General features: G+C 35.9%; 1 protein-coding gene and 1 long non-coding RNA gene across 4 annotated transcripts in view; one reads left to right on the top strand and one right to left on the bottom strand.

Annotated features, from left to right (window-relative positions):
- Positions 1–14691, top strand: part of LOC101882451 (neuronal acetylcholine receptor subunit alpha-7) — a 31611-nt gene extending 16920 nt beyond the window's left edge. Inside the window, exons 6-10 of one of the 2 annotated variants that reach the window (XM_005174221.6) lie at positions 1912–2079; positions 6077–6271; positions 8238–8324; positions 10320–10429; positions 13263–14691. In XM_005174221.6, the coding sequence (XP_005174278.5) occupies positions 1912–2079; positions 6077–6271; positions 8238–8324; positions 10320–10429; positions 13263–13817 (1115 nt within the window). In that variant the 3' untranslated portion in view covers positions 13818–14691. Of the gene's footprint in view, positions 1–1911; positions 2080–3839; positions 4125–6076; positions 6272–8237; positions 8325–10319; positions 10430–13262 lie in introns of those variants that run through there. The other variant, XM_073942579.1, reaches the window with a different exon arrangement.
- Positions 1–17593, bottom strand: part of LOC141380857 (uncharacterized) — a 31472-nt gene extending 13879 nt beyond the window's left edge. Inside the window, exons 1-3 of one of the 2 annotated variants that reach the window (XR_012400165.1) lie at positions 17515–17593; positions 8263–8379; positions 6058–6280 (exon numbers count right to left, since the gene is read on the bottom strand). This is a non-coding gene — a long non-coding RNA (uncharacterized lncRNA). Of the gene's footprint in view, positions 1–5758; positions 6281–8262; positions 8380–17514 lie in introns of those variants that run through there. The other variant, XR_012400164.1, reaches the window with a different exon arrangement.
- Between the last annotated feature and the right edge of the window lie 3283 nt (positions 17594–20876).

Raw genomic sequence — 20876 nt, 5'->3', positions numbered from 1 at the left:
AGGGGGTGAATTTTTTTTATAACTCATCCGTTTCCTTTATATTAAGTTATATTAAGTTTGCATAATTAAGGGCGTGGTCACTTGAGTGACAGCTAGGTCTTGTTGGTCGCCGTCACCTCAGCTGAATCCTGCAGATTAGCCACTGAACTCGGCATATTTATCGTATTTCTGTGTTGTTTTATGTGGCTTTACACAGTCAGCTGCCTTTTGGACTTGTTTCCTACAATTATTAGATAGCATGGCATGCTGAGTGCACTTAGTTGTGCTCACAAACCATTAACCTGGCCTCCGTTTCCCATGTGAGTAAAGTTATATACTCATATACCATCTCTATACATGTATTTGTTTTATTTAAGATCATTTATCATTTATATTTAGAGCTGTAATGCACTCCAGAATCTGTCAGATTGATTAGCTGTAGGCTCTAGATCAGTCATCTGAAGCGTTGTCATACAGTGTTATGCTGGAGTTCATCAATAGTCTTACATTAACTAACACAGACTATATCTGAAGTGTTTGGAAGTGATTTGCGTTTTCCTCCTGTTGAAAAACGTCATAAGAACAATGTTTAGTGGCTCAGTGTATTACAGCAGTGTTTAAAGTCTAAACACTTTATTGATATAGTGTACAACCAAGCACAAGTGGTCAGAATACAAACGAGACGCAGGTGATGAAGTATTAAGCGTTCTCCCAAAGTAAAGTGTGTCTGAGGCAGGTCAAAGCTAAATGCCAGCAGGTGTCTGTAGCTCCACTCTCCGCCTCTTTGCCCTTGTTTGGTATCCCGCCGTGGATGTGATGACGCGCGAACAAAATAGCGATGGTTGGCCGCGCCTACTTGTGGCTTCCTTTGCGCTCTTTAGAAACCTATGGGGGACGTCACGGATCCTACGTCCATACATTTTACAGTCTATGGTGTAAACACACAGGTATTGTGCACCATAGTAGTTTTTTTGAGGCTGGTCAGGGTGGGGTGGGGAAATACAGGTTTTTTAAAGATATGTAGGTGTAAGTGCACTCGATTGTATGTTGTATGCGAACATCAGATATGAATTTCTGCTCAGGAACTCTGTACAGATGAGGAAAATTAAAGGAAGACTCCTCCAATTTACTATAAAAGGTCTCATTTACAAGTTTAAACAGTGGACTTGAACCTTTTTTTAATCCATTCCTCCGATTTCTTGCTCTAGCTGGGTCACTTTTAGCTTAGCTTAGCATAATGAATTAAATCGGATTAGGCCATTAGCATTTCATTCAAAACAGATTTTAAAAAGTAGTTGAGTGTTTCTTTAAAGCGGAGCTTTAATGCAAAAATGACTTTTATAAAGGGTTTAAACCCAGGTGTGTGTCAGCAGTGTGTGAGTATCACCAGCCTCTAATGGTGAACATGAATTAATCCTATTGTAAACACTTTGATTAACATTCCCCCTTTGTATGACGTCATCAGAGAGGGAAAGCCCCGCCCACTAGTGCCCATCTCTCCCTCATTAGCATAAACAGCAGCCCTGAGTAAGAAGCAGCCGTCTGTCCATTAGCCATTAGAGTGTTTGAGCTGCTGAAGATAATGTCAGCACAGACTCAGAGGATTATAGATGTGGAGTTTTAGATGAAGCAGCGACAGGAGTCTCCACAGACTGACAGTCGCATGAAGCACACACTTACAACCGTTTTGAATCTGTCACTATGCTGACACACAGGCATTTCTCTTCTGAAAAGAGCACAATCTCCTTTGCATTTAAAGCGACAGTCATCAAAACACCATAATTAGTATCAGAGCCTAAAAGAGTCTGTTTCAGAGAGCTGGAGAGCATTATTAAGGACAGAATAAGCAAATAAGTAACAGATAACAGAGAGTCATGGGTGTAAATATTGAGAAGCCCCTTCAGACTAAATGAAAGCAACGTCTGTGCTCAGGCATCTTCAAGAGCACGTGCTACATCGATGTGCGCTGGTTCCCGTTTGACGTGCAGCGCTGTGATCTGAAGTTCGGCTCCTGGACGTACGGCGGCTGGGCTCTGGATCTGCAGATGATAAATGCCGATATCACCGGATACATCGCTAACGGGGAGTGGGATCTGGTTGGTGAGTTTTACAGACTCATTTTGTTTTAATATTAGTTTTGTTTTTATTTTTTAAACGTTTTTTTATTTTTTAAATTTTTATTTTGTTGTAATTTTGTAACTTTAACTTTACAGTTTTTTGTATTTTGTTTTATTTGTATTATTTTTAGGCCTTTTTGTTTATTTATTATTACATTTTATTTCTCTTTATTTCTCAAATATTTATTTTGCTCATTTAGTTTAATGATTTTGCACACATTTTTATTTTATTTCTCAGTTTTATTATTTATGTATTTTATTTGTCATTTTACAACTTTAAATTGAAATAAAATTTTATTTTTATTATTTTTAGGCCTTTTTATTTATTTATTTTTACATTTTATTTCTCAGTTGTTTTTTATAGTTAATGAATTTAAATTTGTATCATTGAATATTGAATTTTGTATTTTATTTCTCAGTTTTATTTATTATTAATTAATCTATTTTTAGTTCACTAATTTATTTCAGAAAATGTATCTTTTTGTAATTTTTTAGCTTAACTTTAACTTAAATTTAGTTTTAAAGCTTTTATTTTTGTATAATTGTTTTATTTGTATTATTTAATTATTATTTCTAAATTTAAATGTTTAGTTTATCAGTTTAAACCTAATTTTGCCCATTTATTTGACAGTTCAATATTTCTTTAACTTAAAAAAATTTAATCTCATTTAAATTTTAGTTTTTTGTTTATTTTATAAATATAATTTTTGCAATTTGCATTATTTTAAGCCTTTTTATATATTTATTTTTTACATTTAATTCTCTTTATTTCTCAACTTTATTTTGCTCATTTAGTTAAATTTTTTGTATACATTTTTTATTTTTATTATTTCATTTCTCAGTTTATTTATTTATTTAATTATTTTTAAAAATGTATTTCAGAAATTGCATTTTCAATGTATTTTTAAAAAAATAATAATTTTATAACTAACTTTAAAGAAAATGTCATTTTTTCTAATAAAAAAATGTTCGTATCTTTTTTATTTGTATTATTATTAGGCCTTTTTATTTATTTATTTTTACATTGTATTTCTCTTTATTTATTTATTTTGCTCATTTAGTTCAATGATTTTGTTTACATTTTTTTTTTACTTTATTTTACTTTTATCTCATTTGCTTAAAAGTTTTCACCCGTCCCCCCTGACATGCAAAAAAACTGACATGCAGTATTGGTTATACTGGTTATGCAGTACTGGTTTGAGTCTCGTCTGGGTCAGCTGGTGTTTCTGTGTGGAGTTTGCATGTTCTCCCCGTGTTGGCGTGGGTTTCCTCCGGGTGCTCCGGTTTCCCCCACAGTCCAAACACATGCGCTATAGGGGAACTGGATAAAGTAATTTGTGTGTATGGGTGTTTCCCAGTAATGGGTGGTGGCTGGAAGGACATCCACCATGTAAAACATATGCTTGAAAAGTTGGTGGTTCATTCTACTGTAGTGACCCCAGATAAATAAAGGAACTAAGCCAAAGGAAAATTAACAAATGACTGCATATCATGACTATTATAATTATTATATTGTATATATTTGTGTTTTTTTCACCTCTCAGTTGTAGTTATTTTAGTTCATCAATTTAAATGTAATTTGCTCCATTTATTTGTCAGTGCAATATTTGTTCCTTTGTTTATTGACTTGTTTAAATGTCACTGGTCTGTACAGTATACCACGATGCCCTGCGTGATTTGAGGCAGATGTGGAGAAATGCTGGATAAAAACAAACAAGTTTTACATAACAGTGTCTGTCATGCGTAATGTCTCACACACACACACGCACCCAATTTTCAGATGCTCTCTCGTGTGAATTCATTCGTTTGTTCATAATCAGTATTTGCCGATTAGGATCTGGCATTTCTGTCTTCCAGAAGGATCTTAGTGCCAGAAGCTTGGAGAGTCTTTAATTGTGTCATTGTTACATAATATAAATGAAGCCGAACAGAATTATCCATCAGCATGAGCGTGAAGATCAGAAATGAGCGTTCATTAAGTGGACTCAGTGGCGATAACAGATTCTGAGGGTTATTTCCTGTTTAATTGTGAGTTTCAGCATGTTTGTTCTGTCTTTAATCTTTATCTGAGGTTGTGTTTTAGATTTTAGACTGGATTTCAGATCAGCCGGTTGCTATGGTGCTATGGGGGTTGCTAAGGATTCACTATGTAGTTGCTAGGGTGCTGCTTTGTGATTATTAGGGTGTTACTATAGAGTTTACAGTGTGTGTTGAGTGGTTGCCATGGATGTTATTATGCTGTTGCTTGGGTGTTGCCATGTGGCTGTTGTGGTGTGACTTTGAGGTTTCTAGGGTGTTTCTTAACAACATTGTATAGGATTGCCGAGGTGTTGCTATGCAGTTTCTTATGTGGTTGTCAGGGTGTTGATACTGTATGTTTTTGCTAGGGTTTTCCTATGTGGTTCCAAGGTGTTGTTGTGCAGATACTAGGGTACCAGGGTGTTGCTATGCAATTTGTAAGGGCTTTTTAATGGTTGCCATGGTATTATGTAGTTACTAAGGTGTCCGTATAGATACTAGGGTGTTATGGGTGGTCACCAAGGTGTTGATATGCATTCGCTAGGTTGTTTCTTTGTTGTTTTCAAGGTGTTGCAGTGCAGTTGCTAGGGTGTTATGGGTGGTTGTCAGGGTGTTGCTATGTATTTTATTGTATGTTTCTTTGTAGTTTCCAAGGTGTTGCTGTGCAGTTGTTAGGGTGTTGTGGGTGTAACCAGGGTGTTGCTATGAAGTTTCTGTGTTCTTATTTGGTGACCATGGTGTTGTTATGAAGTTACTTGTGTTCTCATTTGGTTTCCAGGTTGTTGCTATGATGTTTCTTGTGTGTTCCTATTTGGTGACCAGTGTGTTTCTGTGCAGTCACTATGGTGTTGTGGGTGGTTACCTGGGCGTTGCTATGAAGTTTCTTGTGTGTTCCTAATTGGTGACCAGGGTGTTGCCGTGCAGTTGGCAGGTTTTTATGGGCGGTTATCAGGGTGTTGCTATGAAAAGTCTTGTGTGTTTTTTTATTTGGTTACCAGGGTGTTGCTATGATATTTTTTTGTGTGTTCCAATTTGGTTACCAGGGTGTTGCTGTGCAGTCGCTATGGTGTTTTGGGTGGTTGCCAGGGTGTTGCAATATATTTGTTTGGATGTTCCTTTGTGGTTTTCAAGCCGTTACTGTGCAGTTGCTAGGATGTTATTGGTGGTTTCCAGGATGTTGCTATAAAGTTTATTGTTTGTTTCTTTTTGGTTACCAAGGTGTTGCTGTGCAGTTGTTAGGGTGTTGTGGGTGGTAACCAGGGTGTTGCTATGAAAAAGTTTTGTGTTTTTATTTGGTGATCAGGGTGTTGCTGTGCAGTTGCTAGGGTGTTATGGGTGGTTGCCAGGGTGTTGCTATGCAGTTTTTATGTGTGTTCCTATTTGGTGGCCAGGGTGTTGCTGTGCAGTTGTTAGGTTGTTGTGGGTGGTAACCAGGGTGTTGCTATGAAAACATTTGTGTTTTTATTTGGTGATCAGGGTGTTGCTGTGCAGTTGCTAGGGTTTTATGGGTGGTTGCCAGGGTGTTGCTATGCAGTTTTTTTGTGTGTTCTTCTTTGGTCACCTTGGTGTTGCTGTGCGGTTTATAGGCTTTTATGGGCGGTTACCAGGGTGTGGCCATGACATTTTTTTGTGTGTTTTTATTTGGTTACCAGGGTGTTTCCATGGAGTTTTTTTGTGTGTTCCTATTTGGAGACCAGGGTGTTGCTGTGCAGATGGCATGGTGTCATGGGTGGTTTCCAGGGTGTTGCTATGAAGTTTCATATGTGTTTCTATTTGGTTACCAGGCTGTTACTATGCAGTTGTGGGTGGTAACCGGGGGTTGCTATGAAGTTTCTTGTGTGTTTAATTGTGCAGTTGCTAGGGTGCTATGGGTGGTCACTAGGGTGCTGCTATATATTTGCTTGAATGTTGCTATGCATTTGCTCGGCTGTGTTGTCCTGACCTGTGTCTGTGTGTTGCAGAGGTGCCGGGCAGGAGGAATGAGAAGTTCTACGACTGCTGTAAGGAACCGTACCCTGACGTCACCTTCACCGTGGTCATGAGGCGGAGGACGCTGTACTACGGGCTGAATCTGTTGATCCCGTGTGTGCTGATCTCCACTCTTGCTCTGCTGGTGTTCCTGCTGCCCGCCGACTCCGGAGAGAAGATATCACTGGGTGAGACGCCTGCAAAACACATTACTATTACATCAGAAAAAGTTACATTCACACATAAAATACAGCTGAAGCCTGAATTATTCGCCCTCCGTACACATTTCTAATCATAATAGTGTTAATTACTCATCTCTAATAACTGATTTATTTTCTCTTTGTCATGATGACAGTAAATAATATTAGACTAGATATTCTTCAAGACACTTCTATACAGCTTAAAGTGACATATAAGGCTTAACTAGGTTAATTAGGTGACCTAGGCAGGTTAGGGTAATTAGGCAAGTCATTGTATAATGATGGTTTGTTTTGTAGACTATTGAAAAAAAAAAAAGTCTTAAAGGGGCTAAGTCAAGCAATTGAGTGCGAATCATTACCTTCTTTAGAATAATAATTTTGGCCTTACAATGGTGTTTACAATTTAAAACTGCTTTTATTCTAGCCGAAATAAAACAAGTAAGACTTTGTCCAGAAGAACAAATATTATCAGACATACTGTGAACATTTCCTGAATCTGTTTGGGAAATATTTGATATAAAGTATTCACTGGAGGGCGAATAATGTTCGACTGTACATTTAACTTCAGTTCGTGCTTAAGTTTTTTAATGTTTGTTGTTAAACCTGCTCTGTGCACTTCATCTTTATTGAAAAGCAGTGATAAAAGTAAAAGATCCCCCTGCAGAACACAGAATATCTCTGATGGTAATGGGATTAACGGAGAGTTTCTCCTGAGTAATCTCTAATCTCACTGGTGTCGCTCGCTGATAAATGAGTTTCAACACCGCAAACAAGAGCAGCTGATTTTGCAATATGTGAGTGTCTAAAGCGCAGTGTGTGTCTTTAATTTCATGCTGTCTTAGTTCTGTGTGTGTGTGTGTGTGTGTGTGTGTGTGTGTGTGTGTGTGTGTGTGTGTGTGTGTGTGGGCGGCATCGCTTGACTTTCGGTGTATCACATTATTGCATTTTAAATCCACCGGCTCCATTCAGAATTGCCACAGTCTATACTATACTGCAGTTCAACAAATAATTAGATGTATTAATAATTCTCAACCTTAAATAATATACAACATTTTCATATTAACATTGATTTAATTTGATTTTTGTTGCTTATTACAATAATATTAATACATATTTTAAAGAGTTAAATGCAACAATGAAATAAAATGCTTACGATATTTGTATATTTAGTGTTATTATATTGTCAATCTAAATAGTAGTAACGCATTAAATATTAAATATACAGTATTATATTTCTATATTTAATCATTATTATTAAATGTATTTTTTTTAAATATATATAGAATCAAATTATTTAGAATTGATTTGATATATTTCTATATTTAAATGTAAAATATACTATATTATTTTATTAATAAAACATACTATATTATTATTATTTAGTCGTAAACTAATTCTAATATAAATAAAAAGGACTAAATAAGATAATATAGTGTCATAATAATATAGTTTTTATAAATTATAATTATATATTAATAAATTATTAATACATAATAATATAGTACTCAATATGAATATATTTATTATATTTATATAATAAAATATGTATAATATATGTGCTATATGTAGTATTATCTATATAATATATAATTGCAAGTAAACATTTGTACATAAACATGTGTTTAAATAACATACTTGTAGGCTGTTTAGTATTTTGAAGTAATTTAGTTCATGTGCATCTGTACACAGATTTAAGATGCATTAATGCAGGGGTGTCCAAGCTCGGTCCTGGAGGGCCGTTGTCCTGCATATTTTAGTTCCGACCCCAATTAAACTCACTTAAACCAGCTAATCAAGCTCTTCTAGGTATACTAAAAACTTCCTGGCAGGGGTGTTGAAGAAAGTCAGAACTAAACCATGCAGGACAGCAGCCCTCCAGGAGTTTGGACACTTCTGCATTAATGAATGAAGACCATTCAGATTTGAATAATTGTTTGTTTGTTTTTTCTGCCAGGAATCACAGTCCTGCTGTCACTCACCGTCTTCATGCTGCTGGTGGCTGAGATCATGCCTGCCACCTCCGACTCGGTGCCTCTGATTGGTGAGTCCACCTGTCAATCACGGTTCAGAGGGTGGTGCTTCGGCTTTATGTTGATCTGTGGGTTTAAAAGGATGAGAGACCCTGAAACTCAGACACAGCGAACTGCATTCATCACATTAACGTCCTATTCCTGCTTATGAATCCTCCATGAATGGGCCAGCTGGAGACCAGAGCCATCATTCATGCTGAAATGGGGCGTCTTTACAGGTGAAAAGCCCCCCGCTGATATCTGTCTGTTCCCCAAAGCTCCATTACTGAGAAAAACCATCAAACAATGACAGACACCAGAGAGGATTTTCACAGGATTATGAGTTCATAACCTCATTTTTGAAGATTCGGCTTGACTTTCAGCAAAGGAGAGACGTTTAGCAGAATGTTCAGGCTGCTGGATGTTTGCATTATTTGTTTATTATATACAGTTGAAGTCAGAACTATTAGCCCCCCTGAATTATTAGCACCCCTGTTTATTTTTATTCCCAATTTCTGTTTAATGGAGGGAAGATTGTTTCAGCACATTTCTAAACATAATAGTTGTCATAACTCATCTCTAATAACTGATTTATTTTCTCTTTGGCATGATGACAGTAAATAATATTAGACTAGATATTCTTCAAGACACTTCTATACAGCTTAAAGTGACATTTAAGGCTTAACTTGGGTAATTAGGGTAAATAGGCAGATTAGGGTAATTAGGCAAGTTATTCTATAATAATGATTTGTTCTGTAGACTATCGAAAAAAAATAGCTTAAAGGGGCTAATAATTTTGTCCCAAAAATGGTGTTTAAAAAATTAAAAACTGCTTTCATTCTAGCCGAAATAAAACAAATAAGACTTTTTCTAGAAGAAAAAATATTATCAGACATACTGTGAAAATTTCCTTGCTCTGTCAAACATCATTTGGGAAATATTTAAAAGAGAAAAAAAAATCAAAAGGGGGCGAATAATTCTGACTTCAACTGTATATAGGTAATCCGTTAATTATAATTATAAGTAAATTGTATTTAATATTTGTATAGTTAGTAATTGTAAAATAATTTAATAATTATTAATACATCAAATATTTTTTCTGAACTGCATATTTTTAATTTTAAGTAACAATTGTAGTAATATTTTAATACATTTGTTGCTTAGAATTATGATAGATTATAATTAAGAATAATTATTTAGAATTATTCATTTCTATCTTTACTTTTTGTGCATTGTATTTATAAAAGTGTTTATTATTAATAATAATAATAACTATTATTATTATTAAACGAGTCTTGCATTGAATTAAACATTTAATTGTAAAGTAGATCAACTTTAAGTGTGCATTTCACACACACTTTTTCACTTTTCTGTAGATAAAATCTTTTAAATAATTAAAAATTATTTAACAGATGATGTGAAATATTTAAGTGAAAATATTTAAAGGTTCTTGTCTCGGATTTAGGGTGTGTTTGTGTTTGTGTGTGTGTGTGTGTGTGTGTGTGTGTGTGTGTATGTGTGTGTGTGTGTGTGTGTGTGTGTTAACTGAAGCCTTCTTTTTTATAATGGTCACATTTTCCTTTCAGACACACATGACTGAAGATCTCAAGAATGCCACACACACACACACACACATATACATGCACACAGTTTGGTTTTTGTGGTTTATGAGGACATTCTATAGGCATACTCTAATTCATTCATTTTCTTGTCGGCTTAGTCCCTTTATTAATCCGGAGTCGCCACCGTGAAATGAACCGCCAACTTATCCAGGACGTTTTTTACACAGCGGATGGCCCTCCAACTGCAACCCATCACTGGGAAACATCCACACACACAATCATTCACACTCATACACTATGGCCAATTTAGCCTACCCAATTCACATGTCTGTGTGTATGTGTGTATCTGTGACTCTCTGCGTGTCTAACTCTGTCTCTGTGTGTGTGTGTGTGTGTGTGTGTGTGTGTGTGTGTGTGTGTGTGTGTGTGTGTGTGTGTGTGTGTGTGTGTGTGTGTGTGTTTCAGCTCAGTATTTTGCCACCACGATGGTGATTGTGGGCCTGTCAGTGATCGCTACAGTGCTGGTGCTGCAGTATCACTATCATGATCCAGACGGAGCGAAGATGCCCAAATGGGTAAGATAATGGATCAAGACAAATAAACACTCCTATATATGCATGCCCCTATAAAGTTGATATTTCTTTACATATATCATATTCACTCACAGGCCACTTTATTAGGTACACCTGTCCAACTGCTCGTTAATGCAAATTACTAATCAGCCAATCACATGGCAGCAGCTCGATGCATTTAGGCGTGTAGACATGATCAAGACGATCTGCTGCAGTTCAGAGCGAGCAATGGGGAAGAAAGGGGATTTAAGTGACTTTGAACGTGGCATGGTTGTTGCTGCCAGACGGGCTGCTCTGAGTATTTCAGAAACTCCTGATCTACTGGGATTTTCACGCACAACCATCTCTAGGGTTTACAGAGAATGCTCCGACAAAGAGGAAATATCCAGTGAGCGGCAGTTCTGTGGGCGCAAATGCCTTGTTGATGATGCCAGAGGAGAATGGCCAGACTGGTTCCAGCTGATAGAAAGGCAACAGTAACTCAAATAAGCACTCGCTACAACCGAGCTCTGCAGAAGAGCATCTCTGAACACACAACACGTCCAACCTTGAGGCGGATGGGCTACAGCAGCAGAAGAGCACACCGGGTGCCGCTCCTGTCAGCTAAGAACAGGAAACTGAGGCTACAATTCACACAGACTCACCAAAACTGGACAATAGAAGATTGGAGAAACGTTGCTGCTCTGATGAGTCTCCATTTCTGCTGACACATTCGGATGCTCGGCTCACAATTTGGCCTCAACATCATGAAAGCATGGATCATCCTTATTAATATATACTTGTTATTGTGCATTAATTTCCTATTACTTTTTATGGTTTACTGCATTACTCTGTAGTGTTATTAGTATTATAACCGGAGTAAACAGCTCAGTTTTCTCAGCGTCTGCATTCGGTGTTGAAGGTCAGAGAGTGTTTTCAGTTCTCCTTCAGCGACGGCGTGCTGTGAATCTGAATCACTGCCGGACACCAGCACAGATTTATACTAAATGCATGAGACGCGACACTCGGAAACACACTTTCCCCAAATCTGTCTTCTGGGCACACTCTTTACATCGCACACATCAAATACTCATGTCCATTTTTTGCTTTAAGACGCATGTGTCAGGCCTGCCGTGTCGTCAATTACAATATTCAAGCACCAATTAGAAGGACGCAGCAATCACAAGATTCATGAAGATTTATGAAGAATTAAGATGCTAATATTAAAGGCAGCACAGCGGCGCAGTGGTTAGCACTGTGGCCTCACAGCAAGAAGGTCGCTGGTTCAAGTCCCGGTTGGCTCAGTTATCATTTCTGTGTGGAGTTTGCATGTTCTCCCCATGTTGTTGTGGGTTTCCTCCGGGTGCTCCGGTTTCCCCCACAGTCCAAACACATGCGCTATAGGGGAACTGATCAACTAAATTGGCTGCAGAGTGTGTGTGTGTGTGTGTGTGTGTGTGTGTGTGTGTGTGTGTGTGTGTGTGTGTGTGTGTGTGTGTGTGTGTATGGGTGTTTCCCAGTAGTGTGTTACAGCTGGAAGGGCATCCGCTCTGTAAAACATATGCTGGTTAAGTTGGTGGTTCATTCCGCAGTGGTGATCCTGATGAATAAAGAGACTAAGCTGAAGGAAAATGAATGAATGAATGAATAAATAAATAATTAATGCGAGTTCCTATAGAAGGAAAACCCCAATTTAAAGTGATAATAATGTATTAGTTTAAAACAGGATGCAAATCAAGAAAATCTAAGAAATAATTTAGTAGTTACAGCAGACCACTGAGCCATGTTGTCGCCCATATTTATATATTATTTGGTAGAACTTTTGATATGGTGTACAGTACAGCTTTTGTAGCAAAAGTTGTGAGTTACATTAAATACACAATATTATAAATGGGGGAAAAGTCCAATTGAAACAGAGAGTTGCTCCATGCAAGAAGTTAATACATTTTTGTAGCAAAAAAATACAAAGACATGCATGAATATATGACGGCATGCTGTTTGCAATAGTAAATAAATACAGTTCCAGGCATAAATGAGTTCATGCCCTCACAGATCCCTCCTGTAATATTTCCTACAGGATGCTTTATACTAATATATTTGTGCACGTACATTAAATTAGTCAGTAACAAAGACAAAACTGGAGCTGATCTAACAAAACAGCTTAAGATGATGATGCAAAAATAAGTACAACCCAATGCATATAGTGAAACATATTAAATAAAATGTTATTAAATTGGAATAACTTAATAAATCAAGACAACCTTAAAAGCCATTACATTTAGTTGAAATTGTCTAGTTGATTATTTTTTTCCCCAAAATCTCATTTGAATTTAAATGTATTCATTCATTCATGTTCCTTCAGCTTAGTCCCTTATTTATCAGGGGTCGCCACAGTGGAATGAACCGCCAATTACTCTGCCATATGTTTTACATAGCGGATGCCCTTCTAACTGCAACCCAGTACTGGGAAACACATTTAAATGTATTATTTCCCTATTCATAAGGATGTTAGGAGACCAAACTCTTATTTTAATAAATATATCACTGATTAATAAAACTGTTTTGTTTACATGTAGTCTATATTCATTGAGAATTGATGAAAATATGAATGTACTCATTTATGCTGTGCACTGTGAGTAAAGCAGCGAACTCCTCCGGAAAACCCCAACAGCATGATGATGAGTCACCTTAATTGATTCAGTCATATTGACTCAGCGAATCTCTGAGTTATGCAAATAATACTGCTGAGCTAATCAAGCATGGATGAATGAGACTCTTGCTTGTGTGTGTGTGTGTGTGTGTGTGTGTGTGTGTGTGTGTGTGTGTGTGTGTGTGTGTGTCTGTTTTTTTAATCTAGACACGTGTTCTGCTCCTGAACTGGTGTGCGTGGTTTCTCCGTATGCGGCGTCCCGGCGAGGACCGAATTCGTCTGGCCTGCCATAATAAACCAGCCCGTCGCAGCAGTGTGTCCAGCGTGGAGCTGTCGGTCAGCCAGGGGGCGCTGCAGGCCGCCGGCGGGAACATGCTTTATTTTGGCTTCAGAGGGATGGAAGGCGTCCACTACACGGCACACGAATCGCACAGCGTCCTCTGCAGCCGACTGATGGCCAACAGTGAAGATGACGTGCTGTTGCCGGGAGCTCAGATCAGGGGCGGGGTCACAAGTGGGATTGTGGGCGGGACATTGGAACTAGAACTAGCCAAAATTTTGGAGGAGGTGAGATATATCGCTAAACGATTCCGCGACCAGGATGCGGATGAAAGTGTGTGTAACGAGTGGAAGTTTGCGGCGGCGGTAATCGATCGATTGTGTTTAATGGCATTCTCCATTTTTACTATCCTCTGCACTATCGGGATCCTTATGTCGGCACCAAATTTTGTAGAAGCCATTTCGAAAGATTTTTTCACCTGATTATTTTATTTTATTTTAGTTATTTATTTATTGTATACCGGGATTGGGCTTTCATGTATGATGCTAACTAGGACTGAGCGAAATGCCGAATTTAATTTTGCTGACGAAAATTTGTATTAAAAAGTTTTATGCACTTTTTATTCACTTTATTTTCCTCAATTTAGTATTTATATAAACTGGAACTAGCCAAAATTATGGAGGAAGTATCGCTAAACGATTTCGCTACCAGGATGCAGACGAAAATGTGTGTAACGAATAGAAGTTTGTGACTGCGGTAATCGATCAATTGTGTTTGATTGCGTTCTCCAGTTTTACCATCCTCTGGACTAATGGGATCTTGATGTTGGCGCCAAATTTTTTAGAAGCCATTTTTTCATCTGATTATTTATTTTTTATTTTTTATTTTTTTTTTTTACTGGGATTGGACTTTCATATATGATGCTAACTAGGGCTAAGCGAAATGCTGAATTAGATTTTGCTGATGAAAATTCGTATTACGATGTAATGCACTTTTTATTCACTTCATCTTCCTCATAGTTTTTAGATTTATTTCCATGAATGAGTTTATGTTGATAAATCAATTGAATGTTGATTCATTGATTCGTTTGTGTCACTTCAAAATTTTTACAGAAGTCTTTATGTTTTAGTAAAAAAATGCACATTTAATTTGTTTATTAGAAGTAGAACTAGCCAAAATTATGGAGGAAGTGAGATATATCGCTAAACGATTTTACAACCAGGATGTGGATGAAAGTGTGTGTAACGAATGGAAGTTTGCGGCGATAATCGGCCATTTGTGTTTATTGGCATTTTCCATTTTTACCATCCTCTGCACTATTGAGATACTGATGTTGGTGCCAATTTTTTTAGAAATTTTATTATATTTTATTTTATTTATTGTATACTGCTATTGGACTTCATATATGATACTAACTAGGGCTGAGCGAAATGCCGAATTTGATCTTACTGACGAAAATGAGTATTACAAAGATTGTATGCACTTTTTATTCACAGGTATCTTCCTTATTGTACTATTTCAATTTATTTCCATGAATGAGTTTTTGTAAATGAGACAAACTTACGGAAGATATGCAGTAAATTGCCGTAACAATTTCACAACCAAAAAAAAAAAAAAAACTTGAAAATTTGTGCAGCAAATACTGGTCAATTGTCTAATGCAGTTCTACATTTTTAAATCTTGATATCGTCACCAAATTTCCAAATTCTTAAAATTAGTTTTTTTCTGTTTTCATATCATGCCAAACGATTTTACCAAAAATACCTCGTTATTTAACGTTTTTGCACACTCAACAACCAATATTATTTGGATAGAACCGTAATAGAAATGCTAGTTTGACATGCTAAATAGTGATGAGTGATCTATCAAATTTTATTTTGCTGGTGAAAATTAAGTATTATTGTAACGTTTTTGCACGTTTTGTTTGTCCTCATTTTCCTCGTCCTCAGTTTAATGCCATTATTATGTTTTTGTTTTGTGTCACTCCAAAATGTGGCTGAACGATTTAAATAATGTAGCCATTTTACATACATTATGACTAAGTAGGTGCGCAACTATGATGCTAACTACACATATAATATATATATCGAATAGCAATATCTCAAGTTTGTAATAAAATAAGCAACAAGTATCGCAATGATTTTATGCAGTTTAATTTTATTTACTACTGCGTGAGATTATTTATTAGCATAATTGATATAAACAAGTGGCATTACTGCTAATAACACTAGTAGTTTAGTAATTTATGTAAACGAGTTTGTCGTAAAATGAATTAAATGTTAATTAATTGATTTCTTGCATTTCAAAATGTTTATATGTATTCAAATGTTGAAGTAAAATATTGTGTAGGAAAATGTAGTATGTTTTTTTGTATTGTAATTTATATATATATATATATATATATATATATATATATATATATATATATATATATATCCTATATTGCTCAGCCATAATAGTAATATGATAACCTTTATTACTCATTTATCATGTGTAAAATAACCTGCCATGAACACAAATCATAAGGCAAACCAGCCTGATCTCATGAGAAAAGTAAGTATTTTACATTTTGCCAGTTTAGTGGCGAATTCGTACGAGTTCAGTCGTATGAAATTGTACGATTTTAAAAAGGAGGCGTGTCACCTAACCCCACCCCTAAACCCAACTGTCATTGGGGGATTAGCAAACCGTACTAAATTTTACAAATTAGATCGTACGAATTAGCTACTAAATCAAAAAGTTACGAATTGCTGTGAGATTGTGTTGGGCAAACATGCTGGTTTGAGCTCATGTCTTTAAATTCATAGATATTTGCACAGATAATATCTTATAAACAGCAATACATATTTCCATCGTGTCCTCTGTAGGTTTTTAATGACTGTTTTCATGTGGGTGTTGAAGTGTTTGATGTGTTTTAGTGTAAAGTCCAGTGGAACTGCTGCTTTTGAGCTCTTTTCTAAATTAATACAGCACTTTTCATTACAAATTGAATTAAAATTCAAATGAAACCTGTTTTGGACCCTGCAGCATCATGTTTACTTGTTATTCAGGCTTGATAGGCTCACAAATGTGCTGTTTTAAATGGAAACTTCATCATTTCAGTCTTGGTAGCAAACAGCAGATGAACACACTCGTATTATTACATTATTAAGCATAGAATTTAGGTTTTTAAGAAGTCTATCTTTTCCAGTTTTATGGCCGTTTCCCAGCATCACATCATCTTTCAGGTCTCCTGTGCCGGTCTGTGAACCTTGTATAAATAAATGTATTTTCCTATTAAAAGATTCTGTTTTATGTGCTTCAGAGAGCTGTGGTGGAGAGATTTCAGAAGCTTTGAGTTGCAGCGTTTCATACCAAGTCAATTGCACAACAATACTGCATGCAACAATCATTTATTTTCACATAAAAGCACACCTTAGTGTCAAAACATATTTTGTCAAATCTTCTGAAGTCTTTTGATCATCTTTGACTGAGGAATAGACTGAATTCAGGTTAATTCGCGAGCAGAATATTAATGCAAGCACGAATTATGAGAATTTTTATTTCAAGTAAAAAATTCAGCATTTTTTTTCATTTTACTGTTAAAGTATAAGTTCTTTTTAAATAAATGTAAGCTTGTATTTAATAATTGAATTATCACATAATAGGCCACATTGTCTTCTGTTTTGAATCAAAAACGCAATTCATTCAGCATATTATCAATTACAAATAACGAAATGTGACTTAAAATCCAATAATTTGCATCACATAACAGCTTATTACTGTGGATGGGTTTCATAAATATCATAAAACAGCTGAGATATAACATTTTTTACTTTATGCCTTTTGATCGTTAAAAACAGACCGAATGTTTCGAATTTTGCACCGAATTTTTACGTTTACTTATCTACGTTTATTTTAGAATTTCCACGCTAGCCTGCTCTAATGACGGCGCCTGCGTTTAAGCGGTTGTTCATCTTTGTTTTAACAACCAAATGGACGCTTAAGTCTATTTAAATGATTGTATTTGAATTACATTACAACATCTATGCTGTAAAAGTAACCTTATGCAATTTAAAATAGTCATATAAAGCTTTCACCTGAAGTTCGTTGGCTGAAAAACACTGTGTATAGTTCACGCATCATATAATGGCCTATTACTATTGATAGCTTTCATAAATATAATAAAACAGCTCTTACCTTACGCCTGTTGACCGTTACAAACGAAGCCGAATTTTTCAATTTCGCGCCGAATTTTAACGCTCGTGATCTCCGAATAGCCTCGCCCACTTTGTTTTGATTGGCCAGGTCAGTCACGTTATACGCTTGACGAGCTTATGCATCAATATCAGCACATTTTGAGGGAAATTTGGCAGTGCTAATGCAACGAAACTCTGATAAACTTTGAGGAAATCTTCCAGATGGACCTGCAGACGTCTGTTTTGCTGAATGATCCCTCACAGCAGTTTAACCGGCAAGTGTTCACTTACATATATAACTGCAGTACAACAGCAGTAAGTATACCTGCAGTAAAATTAAAAACAATTGCTAAATTGCAATACAGTCAAGTATAAACACAGTTAATCAACTACAATACAATAAAGTTCAACAGCAATACAATCTGCAGTACAACTGAAGTAACATTAAATCAGTAAGAGGGGAAATATATATATAGTGATAAGTTCTGTATTGTATTGCACTTAGGTGCATAATTATAGTACACTAAGTTGTATTATGTATTGTAGATGTATTTATGTAGTTAGTTATACTTCTGAAAAGTCATATAGAATACATGCAATACAACTGAAGTACTGAAACCTCGTTTGGAAACTATTGTCCACTGAGCAGGAAAAGTAGTAGTTGTACTTCAGTTGCATTGCAATAGCAGTACTGCATTATAATAGTTGTAGTACTTCAGTACTAGCATTCATTGCAGTAGTTGTACTTCATTATAGTAGTAGTATCACATCAGTTCTATTGCAGTCGTTGTACTGTACACTGAAAAAAAATTATTCAAAAATGGTTCCTTGGATTTACTCAATTTTTTATGTTAAGTGGTTGTAAACAATTTATTTGGGCTGAATATAAACAAACAAATTAGGTTGATCATTATTAAACCTAATTTGTTTGTTACATTCAACACAAATAAATTGTTTGCAACAGTTCTGCATGCAACACTTTTTTTCAGTGTAGTAGTACTTCAGTTGCATTGCAGTAATACTCCAATATACTTAAATAATGCCGTTTTTTCGTGTCCAAAAAACTGCACTTTTCAGAATTTAACTAAATCTGCAGTATTCCTTTAAAAAATGGCAGTAAAAAAAACTGCAGTAGGCCTACTTTTTGTAAGGGTTTTGTTTATTAACACACTCGATTAGCGTTCTCCAAAATAAAAGGCAATTCTGACTTTACATCTCACGTTTTAGACATTTATTCTCAAGTTGCGAACTTAAAATTGCGTATAAGGTCATAATTCATTTACACGCATGTATTTCCTTCACAATTCCCAGTTTGTGAATTGTACTCTTCTACCTAGAATTTAAGATGTGAAAAGTGACGGAAAAGACATTTTTATAATTATACAAGCGAATTCTGTTTTCAATGAGTTTTGATGTGGAACATTGTAGTCATCCTAGAATCCAGAAAATTAAAATCTATAAAAAGTCCACCCCTAAAAATAAATAATATACAAAATAAATATTGAGTTGGAGGTTGGACTTTATTTTTGCGCTTCTCCTCTCACCTTAACCTCAGCCATAGATATATCAGCCGTAAATTCGTACGAATTTGTATGAGTTCAGTCGTACGAAATTGTACGATTTTAAAAAGGAGGCGCGGCATCTAACCCCACCCCTAAACCCAACCGTCATTGGGGGATGAGCAAATCTTACTAAAATGTATGAATTAGATTGTACGAATTTATATAAATTAGCCACTAAATCAAAAAGTTACGAATTGCTGTGAGATTGTGTTGGATATATACACTATATCGCATACAGATGCTGAGCATGCATCAATAGCGCTGCCATATTTGTACAGTGCTTCCAGGACAAGTCATTCAGTCGCACTAAAGAAAATCTAAAGATGCTGTATTTTTGCGCTGTGTACGGGTGTAGTAACGAGCAAACAAAGAAAACAAAGCACAGAGGCAGGACATCTCATAGGTAAGATTAAGATTCGTTTTTGTTTGTTACGAACTTTTGAGCTCACGGCTATTGATGATAATAGTCACTTAGTGCGCTTACCATGAGGCAAAGTAGCACCAACTCAGTAAATACTAGGCCTATGCTAGTTTTGTTGAATAATATAAGCAAAACCATGGAAATATGACAACAAGATGCTCCGGTGCTAAACTTCTATTATTCTCGGCTAAGTGAATTTTAACAAGGAGGGAGGATAATACATTTCCATGCACACAAACACACTTTTTGTCGGCAATGCCTGTGCGGTCACTAATCCATTGATGTAGAAGTGATGTACAATGATCATTTTCGTAATTTAAAAAAATATTTGCATACTGACCAGCAGGAAAACTCCCGATCATAGATATATGTGTATATCTCTGGCTCTGGATGGCCAGTCCTCCACTGCACTTTGGTCCCATATTAATTTTGAAGGAGCGCTACCCTGTACTAAAATGGCGGCTCTATTGACGCATTCCATCCAATAGACAACAACAGCGTAGGCGACATCTAATGTAAATATCTATGTACCTCAGCAAACTATAGGAGTGGCATGGCTACGCATACTTCAGCCAATCTTTCCAAAGCAGAAGCAGACGGTCAGATTTTGATTAAAGATTGACAAAACATGCTGATTTTTCAGTGGGTTATTGTTGATTGTTTACCTTAAAGTTGAACCTAAAAGCTCACCTTAAACTTTGTTCTTTTTAACACAAAGGAAGATATTTTGAAGAATGCCAGAAGGCTGTCACCATTGACTTTCATATTTGATTTTCCTATGGAAGTCAATGGTTACAGGTGTTCATCTTCAAATGTAGGTAAATAGTGAGTTTATTTTCATGTTTGGGTGAATTCTCTCTTTAAGACTAACAATGTACACTATTAAAATAGACTACTTTTTTCACGCCATGCAGAAATATTTCTTGATTAAAATGTATATTATTAAAATGTCTGAAGGATCACGTGACACTGACGACTGCAGTAATGATGATGAAAAATTCTGCATTTTAAATCAGGAATAAATCTGCATTATACTGTATATTTTCATAGATAACAGCTCATTTTTATGATAATATTTCACAGTTGAAAATGATATTTGCCACTTAAAAGGAGCCTTCTTTTGAAAACATTTCAAAACCTTTTGAATGCAAGTCTTCATGCATTTTTTATTTCACTTTAATGTTTTATGGCTCTGCATGGAAAGGAGAGCATATGTTTTGGGATATTCACACTGTGACAGATTTCAGTGTTGGAAAATGCTTTTAATAAATAACCAGAGCAATAAAACACAAGGCCGTCCTCAGAAAACACTGCACAGAAATATTGTTGATTAATAAAGATGTAGAGGCTGAAATCTCTGCGTCAGCCTGAGGTTCAGTC

The sequence above is a fragment of the Danio rerio genome, chromosome 25, assembly GCF_049306965.1.
Source record: "Danio rerio strain Tuebingen ecotype United States chromosome 25, GRCz12tu, whole genome shotgun sequence".
Lineage (NCBI taxonomy): Eukaryota > Metazoa > Chordata > Actinopteri > Cypriniformes > Danionidae > Danio > Danio rerio.
Note: the sequence above shows the minus strand (reverse complement) of the source record. Positions and strands in the feature narration are given on the sequence as shown.